Source organism: Eptesicus fuscus, chromosome 2, assembly GCF_027574615.1.
Source record: "Eptesicus fuscus isolate TK198812 chromosome 2, DD_ASM_mEF_20220401, whole genome shotgun sequence".
Classification (NCBI taxonomy): Eukaryota; Metazoa; Chordata; class Mammalia; order Chiroptera; family Vespertilionidae; genus Eptesicus; species Eptesicus fuscus.
Window position 1 is genome coordinate 95,835,125 of NC_072474.1, and position 17,874 is coordinate 95,852,998.

General features: G+C 38.4%; 1 protein-coding gene across 1 annotated transcript in view; it reads left to right on the forward strand.

Annotated features, from left to right (window-relative positions):
• The window catches only part of ARAP2 (ArfGAP with RhoGAP domain, ankyrin repeat and PH domain 2), a 174,453-nt gene that overhangs the window by 111,266 nt on the left and 45,313 nt on the right, over positions 1-17,874 (forward strand). The window contains exons 20-24 of the mRNA XM_054729595.1: positions 3,288-3,451; positions 7,634-7,846; positions 11,378-11,483; positions 14,919-15,066; positions 16,545-16,613. Of these exons, the coding sequence (XP_054585570.1) occupies positions 3,288-3,451; positions 7,634-7,846; positions 11,378-11,483; positions 14,919-15,066; positions 16,545-16,613 (700 nt within the window). The remainder of the gene's footprint in view (positions 1-3,287; positions 3,452-7,633; positions 7,847-11,377; positions 11,484-14,918; positions 15,067-16,544; positions 16,614-17,874) is intronic.

The following is a 17,874-nucleotide window of genomic DNA, read 5'->3' on the forward strand; positions in this document are numbered from 1 at the left end:
CCCCTGAAAAAGAACAACAAACCACAGCAACCCAGAGTTTGTGCAGTTCATGCCTTTCTCTTTGTTTGAATCCAAAGTAGCCCTCTCATAGTTTGAAATGGAGATTAAATCGTTTAACATTGGTGTAAATATACTTAAATGGTACATCAGTGAATATACTTAAATAAATCAATTTTTTATATCTAGTGTTAGGACTTTAAAACTATTATGTACCTACTAAATGTCAGACACTCTGCTAATGATGACAGATACAGAAATGCTTTCCCTGGTTGCCTGTGTGATGTTTGGATCTAGCAGCTAAAATATTCTCAGACGTGGAGCTGGTGGTATAATGCAGGGCATGGGGGCTCCTCAGGTTTAAGGGGGACACCTGTTACCACTAAGCATCGGAGGGATATCAGGGTAGAGTGTCAAGGAGGATCATCTGGAGTAAACCTTGGCGCAAATTTGGAGTGGCCAGTAAGAGAGCAGGAAATATCCTTCCTATCTAACAAAGAGGGAATATGCAAATTGACCATCATGTCATCACAAAGATGGCAGCGCCCATAGCAGAGGTGGAGTTTCCATAACACAAGATGGCTGCACCCACAGCGGAGGCCAAGTTCCTGTAACGAGCCTTAAGGAGCAATCACCCGGGACCTGAGACTGTGTGATGCTGGGCCAGGACAGGGGATCTGAGCCTGTACCTCTCACCTAGTGGGGCTTGACAGGTGCCACAGGCCATGCCTCCCCCCTGGCACCAGGCCGGGGGACCTCAGGCTGTGCCCCTTGCCTGGCAGGCTTGACTGGGGACCTCAGGACACGACCCTTGCCCTGGTGGTAGGCCAGGGAACCTCAGGCCATGCCCCCCGTCCCGGCGCTGGGCTGGGGAACCTGTGGCTATGTCCCCCGCCTGGCAGGGCTTGATGGGGGACCTGAGGCTGTGCCCCTCACCCTGCGAGGCTTGATAGAGGCCCTGAGGCTGCGCCCCTCACCCAGTGGGGTTTGATGGGGGACCTGAGGCTGTGCCCTCCCTCCCCGCACTGGGCCAGGGGCCCTGAGGCTGCACGTCCCGCCCAGTGGGGCTTGACAAGAGTGGGGCCTGCTGGGTCTGGATCTCACCCACTGGGGGTGGGACCGGCTGGGCCTGGGTCTTGCGCAATTTTGAGGCACTGCAGGTGGGCGGAGACTTGACTCTGTGTCCAGCGGCATGCCCAGACTCTGACAGGAGGAAGATTTTCCTATACATTTTGTTAATTTTCTTTCATCTCTGACACTTCTATTATAGAGAAAGGGCAAAGAGCAATATTAAAATATTTCCTCTAATTAATCACCTTTTAATGTGCACGAATTTCATGCACTGGGCCACTAGTTTAATATAAAGATAAGGCAGTGTGATTGTTTAGTGTGTCTTGAGCGTAGGGCAATGGCAAAGTTGAAGGGGAATTATGGGCCAGACCATGAAGACCTTTTAATCTTTAAAACTCCAGGGCTGTAGATGAACAATGACCAAGATGTGACATCATTTGCTTGGCATTTTAGAAAGAACATTCTGGAAGCCCCAAGGAGCAGGGGCTAGGGAGGTGGAGCACCGGGAAAGGAGTTCCATGCAGAGGGGTGTATGGGCTCAGGAGTAATAAGGACCTGAAATAAGGCCATGTTGGAACAAAGGAGGCAAAGCAAGTGTGTCAGGGAACCAGAACCAACAGCATTTTGTGACTGAATTCATGTGGCAGGGACGAGGTAGGGGTGGGGACTAAATCTACAGTTAACCCTAAGTTTCTGGTGGGATAAATGGAGAGTTGTAGCACCAGTTTGTTGTGAGGGGGTAGAATGGTTTGAGATGCTCGTGGCACATTCCAGTGAGGGTGTCCAAAAATTGATATCACTTAGTATTATAGTTTATTACTTAGTTCTTCATATACATTTGTCCAGCGCTGAGGCAAGTACTATTCCCTTCATTGGGCCAGTGAGAAACCTGAGGCCCAAAGAAGGTTGATAACTTCTCCCTGGTCACAAAGGAAGTAAGTGCAGAGCTAAAATTTGAGTTCTAGAAGTGATTGGATTCCCCACTCAGCTGTTTTAAGCTTTTAAGTATATATATTGATTTCAAAGAGGGGAGAGGGAGAGAGAGAGAAACATCAATGATGAGAGGGTGTGCCACGCCAGCACAGCCAAGGGTTCGGCGAGCCTGAGGGTGGGCCGGTGAAGGATGAAGAAAAGACAGACAAAGAGAATAAGTTGGGTCTAGGTGGATCTTCTGTGCCTGGCTGAGGCCACAGAACAGATCCAGACTGCAAGCTGATGGTTTATTTTATAGTCAGGGGGCAAACAAGGTAATTTACAATGTTCTTGTAAGTTTCGCTTGTTTTGGCAGCACTTGCTGCACCCCCCATAGCCCATTAGCTACCCAGGAAAGATCTAGGGAGCAGTCACAAGATCAAGCTTAATTATGCTTAGAGAGCTGTGCCCTCCAAGCTGGAACTTGTTTGCAACTTTGCCAGCAGGTCAGTCCGAGGCTTAACCCTATAACCGCTCCCTACAAGAGAGAATCATGGATTGTCTGCCTCCCGTGTGCCCCATACTGGGGGATCAAGCCCACAACACCGACATGTGCCCTGACTGGGAATCAAATCCTGACCTCCTGGTTCATAGGTCAATGCTCAACCACTGAGCCACACCAGCCGGGCTGTTTTAAGCTTTTGCTTTCTGATTACATAGAGATCTGGTTTGTAAGACAAAATTATAGCCTGGAGATAGGGGTTTGGGAGTTAACCAGTTTACATACGGGGATTGACACCACTATCCCAGGAGAGGCCTTGGAGTTCATGTGAGTTCACTGAGGTTACAGCTTCATTCTCAGAAGTTGTAGGTGGGCTTGGAAAAAAGAAACTCACCAGAAAGATAGGAAGAGCCAGAAAGAATTGTGCTACAAAGCCAAATTAGGTGGAATTTTTTCCCTTTCTTTTTTTTTTTTGAAGAAATGAAATCATAAACAGTTCTAAAATCTTGAAAAATACAGCCACATATATCCAATAGAAGTCACTGGTGATGCTTACAGAACAGTTTCAGTTCATTTATTCAGAAAGAATAACAGGTTCTGGGAAATGAAAGAAGGTGAGACCACCAATTCAGGGAACTGCCTCCCCTCTGTGCAGGAAAAAGAGGCATTTGGGGTGAAAGATGGAGGGTTTTTCTTCTCATGGGTGAGACAAGATCACCTGTATATGGATTTCAGGATCATCTGTCTAGAAGTAAGAATTTTTTTAAGCAAAACTATAATGTGGAATGCTCTTTAAACTTCACAGAACATTGTACATCCACGGGCACACCAAGTTGGATTTCACAGTCTGGCATGCTGCAATTGAGAAAGCAGCAGGTACAGATGGAAATGCTTTGCAGGATCAGCAGCTCAGCCAAAACGACGTTCCCATCATCGTGAACAGCTGTATAGCATTTGTTACGCAGTATGGTACGTATCGCAGAGTTTTTATTCAACCCCCAAACTCATGGTATCACTCTTACAGTTTTTAAATGGTACCCATTGGACTGAATGAGAGCCTTTTGTATTTGTTAAGTATATCAGTGAAAATATAAATGTAGTCACTGTTCAGTAAAATGCCATTCCTTTGCCCAGTAAAACTCATTTAAATGGTATAACGTACTTGAACTATTTTCTGCTTCCTTTACATGCACAAACATTTAAATAACATATTGAAAGAATATATGTTGTGAAATGTATATTAAAAATAGGTTAAAGACTATTTTTCAGATTTTACAAGCCCACAGTGAAACCTAGGGCGATGCAGTGTGCTGCCCCGGCATGTTTTTAGAAGTGGTAAATGATGGGACAGCATGGGAAAGAATTTTCTTAGCATGCATACAAGTGTGTATGTATTTATTTTAGTTACCGTACTCTTGGTCTCATGGATATTGACTGTAACAGTTTTGACTTAATTATAACATTTTCTTTGAATAGTGTACAGGTAAAAAACAAACAAACAGCTCGATACTTACATGGTCCAGTTTTATTTTGATGTGCTGCAGTATTAGATATGCCTGAGGAATAAAAGTATGCCTTTATTCTTCATGTTCAATTTCAAATTACTATGTATTCTTCAAATTCCTTCTTTCTGTTACAGATTTCCTTAATACTCTAGAACAGGCGTCCTCAAACTACGGCCCGCAGGGCCACATGCGGGTGTTTATGCCGTTTTGTTTTTTTGTGTGTTTTTTTTTTACTTCAAAATAAGATATGTGCAGTGTGCATAGGAATTTGTTCATAACTTTTTTTAAACTATAGTCCGGCCCTCCAACGGTCTGAGGGACAGTGAACTGGCCCCCTGTTTAAAAAGTTTGAGGACCCCTGCTCTAGAAAATAGAAAAGTCTTAACTACATTTTTAATATAAAAATGTTTCTACTTTTTATTTGCAGATAAATGCCATTGAGTTACATTATAAAGGTAGAAAAGGGTAAAATGATTCATCTGGTATTTCGGAAGGTGTAGTAACTTATTTTGTTCTCCTAGAATTAGAAATGTGTTTGGGAGTTTTTAATTTGAAAGAGAGTATCTCAGGGAGAGAGCTGCAGTGAAACACTGTGTTACTGGTTCCTTACTTCCTTGTTGGGTGTCTGTTGTGTGCCAGCCGCTGACCTTGGTCCTGGAAATGCAACATAGGAGTGGGAAGTGAAAGACAAATCCATGAATCGTGTGTTTCTGCATGAGAACTGACAATAAATTGATTGATATGTACCAAAATACCAGAAATAAAAAGAATTTCTGAAAATTTATAATATGTGTATATTAATCTACTTTCTTCTAAGAAGAGCACTATCTTAACGTGTTTTTACTTAGTTCATATGTAATCCAAGAAGAGTTATCATTAATATACAGATTTATTGTGTTTAGATTATATGTCTACTGTGACTATGTATTTAATCACATTATGTGGGCATTACTGTGAGGTTTCTTCCCATGATGATAACATGTGTATGTATCTTATCAGCTATAATCATCTGTTTAGTTGGAAATGGGGGAGAAAGGCGGTCCTCATCTTCATTTTATTTGTTACTCAGTATTAGTGCACTTGCATTTTGCAGGTATGAATGGATTGCACACATTATGTTTTGGCATGAGCGTAACCTCACTGGGAATTTTTACATCGTGTTAGTTTCATAATGGCATAGAGTCTCTTGTAAGCTGACAGATGATTAAAATAACTCTAACTCGACTACCTCCAGTGTATACAATTTCATGTTTCTCTAGGGAAATCAGAAGCTACTTTGTGATGTTTGTTTGAGTTTAAAATCATTAAGCACTAGATTGTTTTCAACTAAATTTCATACATTATGTCTACTTTGTAACTCTAACGCAAGGTACATTAACTTGCATATTAAAGTAATAGAGCCAGTGAAAGACTATTTTTTTAATGTTTTTAATGAGCAGAACATGGGGAAAAACCCAATCTTATTAGAAAATGTCTAGTGATTTTAGGATGTAGGTAGTCAGCCCAGAGCCTTTTAAGTCACACTTATTTTGAACTTTCTGACTTTTGGGTTAAAATTTAAAGGCCAGGTTTGTTTGTTTGTTTGTTTGTTTGTTGTTTGTGTGTGTGTTGTGTTCATTGTGTCAAGATTTGAACTTGACAGAGTTCACAGTATAATTTTATAATTTTAATTTTTTAAAATGAGTTGCAATAGTTAGTTCTTAGGGGAAATTAATTTATGTAATTCACATTCAGTTAACTTATTATTTGATTACCAGCTATTAGAAATTCACTTAACTAGGAACACAGTATCTCAGAAACTTAGTCATTATTGTTTTTTGTAGAATTTGCTTATTCTTGCATTAAGGGGTCACTCATTGAATACCTGCTGAGTTCTTCTAGGCACTATGTAACTACTATCTACAGAGAATAACCAGGACTCTGCCTTCTAGGACGTTACAGATTTGTGGATCAAAGACAAACAAGTGGGCAGTTATATCTCAAGTGTACAAACCCCCGTGGCAGAGAGGCTCTGGGGTTGGTACAGGAGTAAATCGCACCCAGAGTAGGGGTGGTCATGGAGGGCTGCATGGGTGAGGCGGTGCCTACCTGAGTCTTAAGAGAAAATAGAAGCTTATTAGAAGGTAGAGGAGGAAACAGGGTGTGCCCATGTGTGGAGGGGCGTTGTCTGTTCAGGGAACTTTGTGTCGTTAACTGTGCCCAGAACTTGGTGTGAGAAGAGGGGAAAGATAAAAGAGGCAGGAGGGTAAGGAAAATTCACGTAGGGACTTACATATTGTAATTAAATCCTCACACTTGCCTCGTAGGCCTGGAGAGGGCATTATGCAGATTTTTAGTCATGTGGTGACACTGGTGGACCTACATCTTAGGTCACACTGGCATTGTCCAGACAGACTAGGGCTGCACAAGAATACGGGCAGGGAGTTGTAAAAACCTAGGTAAGGAACTGAGTGCACAGAATAGCAGCCTGGAGGATGGAAAGAAGCGGGGGGGGGCGGTCATAATGAAAAATCTATGTGACATAGTTGTTCATTTGTTTTTGGTTTTTTAAATCTGGAATGTGAGAAAGAAAGGTTCTGCGTTGGGAAAGATTGGGGAGAAGGCGATGCCATATATCAAGCTAGAGGAACAAATAAAGAACAGGTAGAGGTTGGGAGGTGAGGTCGTGAACAAGGCAGGGAAATGAACTTCTTTATTTTGATTGGTCCATATGTGTAATATAGTGTGTGTGTGTGTGTGTGTGTTTTGCAAGTATATGGTACATGTTTCTTTAAATATATTTGTATGTGTTTGGAATCTTAGAAATTAAAACCTGGGTGAAAAAGTATATGTAAGCGGTTAAAGTAATGCGGTTAGGTGGGTTTACCCAGATAATTTTGTGGGGAGTGGGGAGTGAAGAGCATTGAGTTTGGATTCCGGGAATCACCAGTAAATACTAGAGCAGAAATAAATGGAAGGGTGGAAGAGTAGCCATAAAGGAAGAGCTGGGGAATATGGTATCATTATGCCATGAAGGCCATGAGATTAACATAATTTTAATGTGATTCATTTGGAGTGTCAAACACTGCAGGAGATTCTCATTAGATAAAAACCAAATAGCATCTAGAAAATAGGTTGTCATTGATATTCTTGATGAAGATTGTCCTGACAGAGTGGGAATTGGGCCTTTGATGAATCAATGACTTTGTAAAAAAGAAGACCAAACTCTCTATCTAGAAGAAGGTGAAGGTGGGAACAGGCAGACATTAATATGCAAATATGAGGGCAGAGGATTGAGGAAATTTATACCAGGGAGCCGCACTTTTGTCAGTGAAATTGGAGGCACGTTTGTATCCCAGGGACTAAGCGAAGATGGAGCACTGGCTATAAGAGAACAATTTAAAAAGATACTATGAACAGCTGGGGAAAGGGCTGACCAGAGTCTTATTAAAAGCCAAGGATGGAATATTTCATCAGGTTTACCCTGTAAATACTAAAATTAGGGGGACAAGCCTTTCCCCCTCAGACATGTTTATATCAACTCGGGTAACGATTTCTTCTTGCTCATCATCCCAGCACAAAAAAATGTGTTCAAATTTTTAAGGTATCAAAGTGGATTTTGATTTTAGACTTATTTTCATATAATCTTTTTTCCTTTTAAACAAAGGTTTAGGGTGCAAATATATCTATCAAAACAACGGCGATCCTTTGCACGTAAGTGAACTCCTGGAGAGTTTCAAAAAAGATGCAAGAAGCTTTAAATTGAGGGCTGGAAAGCATCAACTTGAAGACGTGACGGGCGTGCTGAAAAGGTTTCTGTCTGACATCGACGATGCGCTTCTCACTAAGGAGCTCTATCCATATTGGATCTCTGCTTTAGGTAATACACATAATGTCTATAATCATAAAGGCTTGTCTTTTAATTGGCTAGCTAGGTTTTTAAACTTTGATGATCTGACGTTTTAATTGAAGTCGAAAATGTACATATGTCTCAGAAGAAAAAATGTGTAAATATCAGCAGTTGTTTATATTTACCTAAAAAGAAATTTACAGTAATAATTGCTGAATAAAGTTTTATATACTTAGTTTTGTGTGGATTTCTTAGTTCTTACTCTGCTTGAAGTTGGGAAGTGTTATAAGCAAGCTCATGTATACTATTCATTTCTCATTAAGGTTAAAATGGAAGTTTCAATACAAGGTTGGTTTTCTAAGATTTTCCTATATGGCTCTTTTGGCTTTTCTCTGTCATTTATTCTTCCTCTTTGGAGTACATAATGACAATTTTTTTACTCCATTATTTTCTATAGATTCTGTTTAATGAAGGTAAAAAGCTTTGCTACAGTATAAGAGAACCTATGTAAGAAATTACTCTAGAAAAGTAGTTCATTAAATGACTAATTTGGCAAAAATGATTTCAATAAATCTGTATTTATATCTAGTAATTCAAAACAACTCCTTTTATAGGAACATTATAATAATACTTTCAAATATAGTGTCTTTAATCCCATCTTTCTACTAGAGATATTTTTACATTTTATTTTATAGTCTTTGACCCACACCTATAACCTATATATAAATCTTCATCTTATTAACAAATCACAAGCATTTTCCATATATTTACAATGCTTCCAAAATGATTTTCAATCATTTTTTCAATTTTTAAAATTTATCATTGAATTATACCATAATTTACTAATATATTTATTTCTTACACATTAATCTGTTTTAAAATTTGATAATATATTCCTTTATTAAGGAATGGGTATTTTTTCTTTGAAAATATTTGTTTATTCTAAAACATAAATGTGATATTTGAAGGGATTAATTTTGAAATGATCTTACAAAACATTCATAATTTGAAAAATTATCCTAAGAATGACCCTTACTAGTGCCAGCAGGAAGAATAGTATTATTAAAATAAAACTGCAAATTTCACGTAATTCAGAAGTCTTTTATTTGCTTCCTAGTATTTCTCAAATCAATAGGTTTTTAACTTGAATCACAAGAAGAGTTGATTGTATAATTCTCTGGGATATAAAATATGGAATTAGATGATACATCTCTGTAAGCCCTGTTAACATGCCATCCTCAGTTTTTTTTTTTTTAAAAGATTTTATTCTAATTTATAACCATGAAATTATTTATAGTATCTGTCTTATAAATACTTACAGTGTGTCTTTATTATAAAATTAGTGATTAAAATTCTGTGACAAATATGTTTTTGCTGAAGTTTCAGATTCCCTGACAAAGATGTGTTTGATGCCAGTCTGTCAGGAGGAGGGAGGTGGGAAATGACAGCGTGTGTCAGAGACGAAAGTATTCACCTTTCACTTGGATGTGAATTGGAGAAGGCTTTGGCTACTGAGTCAGATAGCCTTTTTGTTTAACCCTACCAGACCTGAGGCCCTGAACCTAACTGTCCCCTATACCTGGGCTCCTGAGTATTAAAGAGAAAAAATCAACATGATATAGAAAAATGTTAGTTACATGCAGACAAGTGGTTAGAATAAGATGGAACTTGGAGACATTGTAGAAAATAGGTCTAGGCAAAGTACCGAAAATTAGGAGTCACCAGAGATTCAGAAATTACCGAAAAATCGGTACAGCGGTCACCCTGACCTTTCAGAAGGGCCCTGTGCTGGATCTGACCAGGCTCAACCAGACTCTCTGGGTGACCTCCTAGGAGAGCTCTCTTGGGTCCCGTGCAGCCAAGGCCAAGAATGCCTTACAGTGACGTCACACCTGTTTATACGATCTACAATCTGTTCTTCTAAGAACGCTATTACGTTGTCTGATGTCTGTGGCTAGTTGGGCAGTTCATTATACGTTCTCTGTGACCTGAAGCTATCTTAAGCTTTGCTTTCTTACTTTTTAAGCTTTATTTTGAAAATGCCATTTATTTTCTTTTTATAAGATTTATGAAAATTTACTATACTCGCCTGACTTCTTGTTACCAGTGTAGTAATATTAATTACTCTGTACTGAATAATGCAGGTAAAAACTGGGTGACATGAGAGTAAATGTTTGATTACATTAGGGATGATAGTTAATTCTTAATCTAGTATAATCTCTGAATGTAATTCAGGCGTTTGCCCCGCTTGCTCTTAGAGAGTCTTTCACCTACCAGCGCAGGTAAGATGGTGTTTACTTTCATAGATCTCTGCAGGCTAACTCGGTACAAAGGAGCTCTCAGGTGCAGTTTTGAATAGGAGTGCATTTCAAAAACGTGTCACGGAGGTTCTTACCTCCCCAAGGATCCTAATGCCCTTTACAGATGACCATGTACTTTTAAAGATTCATTAATGTGCTGCTGGCTCTCTGTGAATAGAATAGGCAGGGCTAAACGGAAAATGAAAAAGTCTTGTTTCTAAAGGTAGTTGGGAATGGAGAGGGGGTATGTAAGTGCAATCCCCTTGAGTTATGAAGTCAGCATAAGTTATTTATTTGAAGAAAGGTCTTTTATTTCCCCTATGAGCTAGTAGGTTAGACCAAACCGCCACTACATACCTTCTTGAGACGAGAACTTTGGGGGTTCCTGTGTCTAATCTTTCCAAGTATTTGACTTCCTGGGGTTGGGAGAATGGAGAGAAATTCGTTCCTGTCCTCTTTTCCATGATTAACCAAGTCTGTCCATGCTTTGGGCACAGGGTCCATCCTGCTCTAAGTCAATATCATAGTTATCTATTCTATTGTCTGCTTTCCTTTTCCAACAAATTGAAGGTACCGGGGCTGCTGGGTAATTAACGGTTCATAGTTCTCGGATGATTTTAGTTTGGGGGAGATTTTTATGATTTCACAAGGGAAAAACAGAACAGAAATGTCATTTTAACATACAAATAGTGAAATATTTCCATAGCCAGAGTTAAACTATTTTTAAAAAATACTTAGTTTTAATTGATATCAGAGAGGAAGGAAGAGAGAGAATCATTGACTGGCTGCCTCCTACATGCCCCCTACTAGGGATTGAGCCTACAACCCAGGCAGGTACCCTAACAAGGATTCGAATCATGACCTCCTGGTCCATATGTTGACGCTCAACCACTGAGCTACACTGGCCCGTCACAGAGTTAAAGTACGTTTTGCTTATCTCTTCAATTTTCACTCCACTCTGAGTTATTGACTGTATTTCTATTAGGTGAAGTTCAATAGTCCAAACAGTAGAAGATAAAATATAACCCTGGGTTTTGAAAGTACTATATTTTTAATTAACAAAGTATAAAAAGTATAGCATATACCCATGGAATGTTTATGTAAGTCCCTTTCCAGAATTATAGAAGTTTGATATTTTTATTGAAAAGTGCTTATATCACTTAGTGAAATACAATTGTAATATTGTCTTATAATACTGTTAAAAAGCAAATTTGTAACACAGATTAATATTTTAAGCCTAAAGATTTTTTTTAACCTCTAGATACCCAAGATGACAAGGAAAGAATTAAAAAATATGGAGCATTTATAAGTACTCTTTCAGGGGTCAACCGAGCAACATTGGCAGCTATAATTGAACACCTTTACAGGTGGGTGGATTCGTGAATTTTCTAATTTATTTTAAACATGCCACTTGATAAGTCATTATTTCTGAATATAAAGTACTGTGGTTAACTTTCTACATGTGACTGCAAATCGTTCACTGTTAAGAATGGTTTCAAAGTGAAAATCCCACTAAATATCACTTTAGTGTCTGTCATTAAGGTGCATTTCAAATAAATAGCACTAGAGAGTTTCTTCAAATGAGTTAAAAATGATCATGTATAGCATCCTCAAGTGCAAGAATTTGAAAACTCATTTAAGAGGGAAGTTGGAGAAGAGAAGGAAGTCCAGGGCCAGCCAGACTTCTTTAGCAGGACTCTGTGTGTCAGTCCTCCTCTCATGGTGGACTCTTCCTAAACTCTTATTTCTTCATCATCAGTTTGCATCTAACCTGCCTCTAATACGTTGGTGTCAGACTGTGGATCAGATGAGGACACTTGAAGAGCCAAACTTGTTTTCCATGTCAGGGCATGTAGCCCTCTGCATTTGGGAGGGTAGGAGGAGGGATTAATGGTAGCTTGAGAAATGACACCTGAAGGAAGAAGATGTTTGAAAATAACCTTTCAGGTTAAAACCAAAGGTTTGTTTTGCTATCAGTGAAAATTAATCACAAAAACCTCACTAAGTATAAATATTGCTTAAGGAATATATTCCTGCATGAATGCAATACCCCCTTGAATAAATTTCTGTGAAGCTGAATTCTGCTCAAATTACTTTGTTTGGAGTCTGTATTCAGAAATCCTCCACAATTTTTTGTCTCTTCACCTTTTCCAGCCTCCGCTTCTCATGCACGTAAACTCTATTACTGTAAAACTAATTTTCTTACTGTGCCATATAGTCCTTGTAGTCCTATCTTTGTGCCTGTGAGGCATTGGGGCAGATTATTTTTTCTTCAAAAATTTTAATAGTGATCAGGCTCCTATAGTTTATTAATGAGTTACATATCATTATTCTTATCATTCTTAATTCAGATTTGAGTTTGAGATAATGAATTCCTTCCCATCTTTCCTCTCGCTCTCCTTTTCTTCAACTAACATATATTTTACCTTCTATTGTGTACAAGTCAATGCCTATCCAGAGTCCATGTGAACAGAAACATTTGATAATCTATAATAATAAAAGGGTAATATGCTAATTAGACCGGACACCCTTCTGGATGACTTTCCGAATGAAGACACGGTGGCAGGGCTGAGGCAGAGGCAACATGCGGCTGAGGCGGCAGGGGCCGAGCCCCTTGCACGAATTTCGTGCATCTGGCCTCTAGTAATATATAAATGACAAATAAAATCCCAAGTCTGCTATTCCCAAACTGAGCACCAAGGAGCCCTGGGACTTCACAGTGAACTCGCGGGGTGCTGTGGAGCATTTTATATTTCCTAAGGAAGCACAGCAACATCAGGACAGATTTTCATACAGAGAATTTAGCATGAGGCATGGGCTTCTAGAGGAGGGGTTGAGGCATTCATTGTGTGTTGAGGTCCAGATATGCTTCTGATTTAAAGAGATACGAACTGGGCATGAAATACTAAGACATGAGCAAAGGGTGTTTTCTAGGAAATAGGTGTGCTGGGAGACAAGATGGTTTGTAGTCGTGAGGCAGGAGGTTGTGAAAGGCTCTCTCCATCATGGAAAACATGTTGGATTTTATTCCTTTAAGTGATCAGGAGTGACTGATTAAATCTGCTTTAGGATAATAACCCCTGTAATGGGGTGGGTTGGGAAGAGGTTAGAGTAGAGGCAGAGACACTAATTAGGAAACAGTTTCCTTGGGCTTCTGATGAGAAGGCCTGAGTGAGAAGACACTGAGCAAATAGAATAGGGAACACTGGGGGGTGCTAACCTGTGGGAGCTGAGAAATAAAGGAAAATACTATATTGTACACACGCTTGCCAGAAATGAAGGCAGCTTCAGAAAGTAGAGAGAGATGAAGAGTACCAAAGGAGAATGCTTTTGCAGAGGGAAGTCTCGAGAAAGGTGATGATGTCTGATAGTGTCGTCAGAAGTTTGAGGTCAGTTCGGATAGGGTCAGGTTGATTTAGCACTTAATTCCATCTTTGCCCTAGAAAAAAAGATCGCTTCCCCATGACTAACATCTCCTTAAATCCATTCACAAGATATTGATTGTGCGCTGTAGTGTGGTTCAAGCAGCAGTCTCCGACTATGAGATGCCTGGGTTCTAGGAACAGAGGCAGACATGCAGATAAATTTTCCAGATGTCCCCACCGTAGTGTGGTAAGAGAATAGAAGTGGTTGTGAGAGGGGTGTCCACAGTTACTATATTCTTCTCTATCAACGTGTAAGCCTTTGTGCATCTTGTAAATCCTATAGGATGGAGGCACTTGCTCCATCTCTGCTATGCAATTTGGCAGTTTTTTGTTTCTTACATTTTCATATGTATTGCTGTCATGTTTACCCACTTCTTGTACCTACTAGAATCTCTGTTCTTACAGGCAGGTGTGCCTTCCTTAGCCTTGCTTATTCTTTTGGTGGAGTTGGTCTCCCTTGTTTAGTATGTGTCCTTAAAGTTTGCAAATGTAATTAGGCTATTAAGCAGCTGCTATATGTATAGCCAGTGTCAAATAGACGGCATTAATAGATACTTTCCTGTGCATGATTTCGTGTTCTCATTTCAAGCATTTTTATCAGTGTAAATGTTCTTTTATTATGGTAGTGACTATATATATTTTTTCTTCATCCTTTCTGAACTTACATTTGTGACTACTTTAAATGATCTTTATAGTACTCAAGTGTGGTCTACTGATTGAGAGATTTGACTCCTATTCAATTCTGTTCCTTAGAAGAAGACATTCTTGGTTATATTCAAGAAAACTAGTTGTATTTTTAAATTAGGTATTTGTGGGTGTTTTTTTTTTTTTTTTGAGAGCTAATATCCTATTTTGAATAACCAAACAGACATAGCTGCCAGGTATATTTTCTCACTTAATAATACACTTTCTGGGACATTCGGCCCAGCCCTGAACACTGAATTTGGAACTCTCTACTATATGCCTCCTGACTCTCCTTTCTTGCCTTGTTTCCTTCTTACCCACACCTTCTTTTCCCTCTTTCATTTGTGCTTCAGGCCCACGGGTCTTTTCACACTATTCTGCAAGCATACCTTGATGCCTTAGCCATAGGTTGCCCCACTATCTGGAGTTGTTTGGTAAATCAGCACTCAAGTACTACTTTTTAACTTGTAGTGATATTCTTGAACAGTAGTTTTTTCTTATGTTCTTAACCACACTGTTAGCTACTTGGAATAAAGAACTGTGTTTTTGTTTTTTCTTTACATCAATCACTGTGCCTTTTATATCTGAGACCTTCAATATCTGTTAAAAATGATAAATGAGTATTATGACTTATAATTCTATGAAATTTTCAAATAGAAGTGTGTCATAATGAGCTATGCTTTTCTTCAACAGGGTTCAGAAATGCTCAGAAATCAATCACATGAATGCCCATAATTTGGCCTTGGTCTTTTCATCCTGTTTGTTTCAAACGAGGGGTCAGACTAGTGAAGAAGTGAACGTAATCGAGGACTTAATTAATAATTACGTTGAAATATTTGAGGTAAATATTTTATATCTTGTTCTCATTAAAATAGTTTTCTTGTTACTGCTTGCAAGCAAAAATATTTTAGGATGTTTTTATTCAGATCTTTATAAATATTTAAAAATTAAAGATAATAAAGTATTAGTTATCTTTGATTTTTAATTTTTTAGATACAACTAGCTTTTTAAAGTATAGTCATTGGCTTAAACATTGATTTTAAACTTTTAAAGCTGTTTTACCATCTGGTGTCTGTTGGACAGAATATTTCTATTTACAGTGTTTTTATGTGTGTGTGCACTAAGTATGTGTACTTACAGGTGTGAAATTATGAATGTACAAATTCAGTAATAAACACCAGGCTGTTCCATTCTGCAGTTGAAAGGGTTTCCATGTTTTCTTTTCACTGTGCACTGAATTGGAAAAAATGGAAATTCTGAAATATTGCTCTGTGGGTTTTACTAAGTCATCTCTGTTCTAATAATTTGACTTTTCAGTTTGCTTTTTTATGAAGTTAATATTTTCATGTGTCATTAGAAAACTGTTAGTATGGGGATGGTTTCTTAGATCAAAGACATGCAAATAGAGGAAGCAAACCCAGGTTTTGGAACTGTAGGGTATACCAGGATCTAGCACCATTATTATTTCTGACATCTCAGTTTTGTTATTTAACCTTTTTGAGCATTGCATTAAATGGTGTTTTATAAGATGCCTTGTTTTCCATGGCTTATAGTTACACCAGATAAAATGAAACGGGTTAATCTAATAGGTTACTACTTGTAAAGTTCTTCCATTCTTATAATAACTGATCACAAGATTCCTTAGCAAAGGAAAGGAAACTGTATTTTAATGAAGGAAAATAACCATTTGTATCTTAATTTATATAGGAATGGACACCAGAGCTGCCGTATTCTCTTTGCTCTTTGATCTTCTTTTTATTTCTTTCTATATGTGTTCACTGTTTTTGATCAACAGCAACCTCTGTGCAATAATTCTGATACTGAGAAATGAATTAGGAAAAAGTGTGTGGCTTTTGCATGCTATCTTTATTTTTTATGTGTGTACTGTTTCATTGATTAAAAAAATAAATGGCTATCTTCATGGTTTTGTTAAATCCAACTTTAAATGGTGGAAATATCAAAAGCACTTAATAAATATTTTAGTTTGAGAAATGAGTCTTGTTTCTCAAACTACATAGACTCCACAAACCAGTCGTCTGCCCCATTGCTTATTAAACTGCCTCGGCAAAGGGGATTCCATTGATGGGCTCTTTGGCCTGAAGTAGTATCACCATAAAATGGTCTGACCTTGATGGACCTCTGCCTGTTTGGCTTTAAGTCTGCCCTCGCTGAGCGGGCCTGCACGGATTGAGATGGCCATTCTCATTTATTTTTACTTGTTGGTCTTTAAATTCCTGAAGAAGCTTATGTGAGGATGAGTACCATCACTCCATGTATTTTATTAGACTGTCCCAAATTATATTATTATATTTTAAACAGGTTAAAGAAGACCAAGTCAAACAAATGGACATAGAAAATAGCTTTATTACCAAGTGGAAAGACACTCAAGTGAGTAGTAATAGTTAGATCTCGAGAGAATAAAAAGAATTTTTCAAAAAAAAAAAACAAACCCAAAAACTTCCATTGTAAGTAGATACATTTGTTGTGTTTATTTTCAAGTTTCTATTTGAAGCAAAGTAAAATTAATGGGCAAGGAGACCCAACATAAAAATAGTTACGTAATTCAGCAGCATGATGCATAGGCGCAAAATGCCAAAGTTTATTCATGTAAATTTTTCAAAATACAAAAGGAAAAAAAAATCAGTGTTAATCTTATCAGAATATCCTTTAACAAAAATCAGTTTTCATTTATAAAAGCACTATTGAAAATGTCAGTGGATTTCACAGAAAGCATTTAAAGCCAAAAATACTACAGGAAATTGAAAATTCAGACTCCCTAGTGATTCTATCCATTCCGATTTTGAACATATAAATTATTTCTTACATGCTTTTGCTTTGCCTGCACTTGGATGATTGTATCAGTGGGAATGTTTCCATGTGATCTCTGTAACATATGCTAATTTATGTCTTAAGTTGACTTTTCCAGATCTCCTCTCGTTTTCCTCACTCCCGTTATATGGGCTTTGTGTGCTCAGGCTGCCCTGCACTTTCACAGGATGCCTCTTTCTCCTCGTTTGAAGACTGTTCATTGGCCTTGCTTAAAATTGATCTTTAATCCTCTTCACTGGAAATTGTAGAGGATTCAGGGTACCGGTGTAAATAATAGAAATGGGTCAAATATATTCTGTTTATTAGATGCACTCAGAGAACGAGGCAAATGCTGCCTTATTAGTCAAACCTTAAATCCACCTCAGTACTGAACGATCCTTCCTAATTAGAGAGGCCACCTGAGCTATCATTCTGTATGAAGGAGATGAGGAAAGGCCTTCATTTTAGTGCCTAGATCCCTGAGTACCAATGCTCTGAAACTGATTTCCTAAAGGAGTCTTTCCTCCCTTTTGACCCAAAGTAATTAACGCAGCCTGCAGGGGAGTTAGCTGTAACACTAAAAATCTGGCTCATTATTAGCTACTTCTCTTGGGTTCTTGCTTGTTGAAGAAGAGTTTCATTCATGAACTAAGGGATTGTGTGAGCCCAAGAGATCTTCCTTGACAGCATTATCTATGCTGTTTTACATAAAGCGCAAGGACCCCTCAGCATTTTTATCTTCCATATTCATAGTACAACAAAGAAATGAGTCTGGAATGTTTTTCTACTTCCATATAGGACAGAAGAATAAAATGATTATCTATAAAATAGAATAATTGGG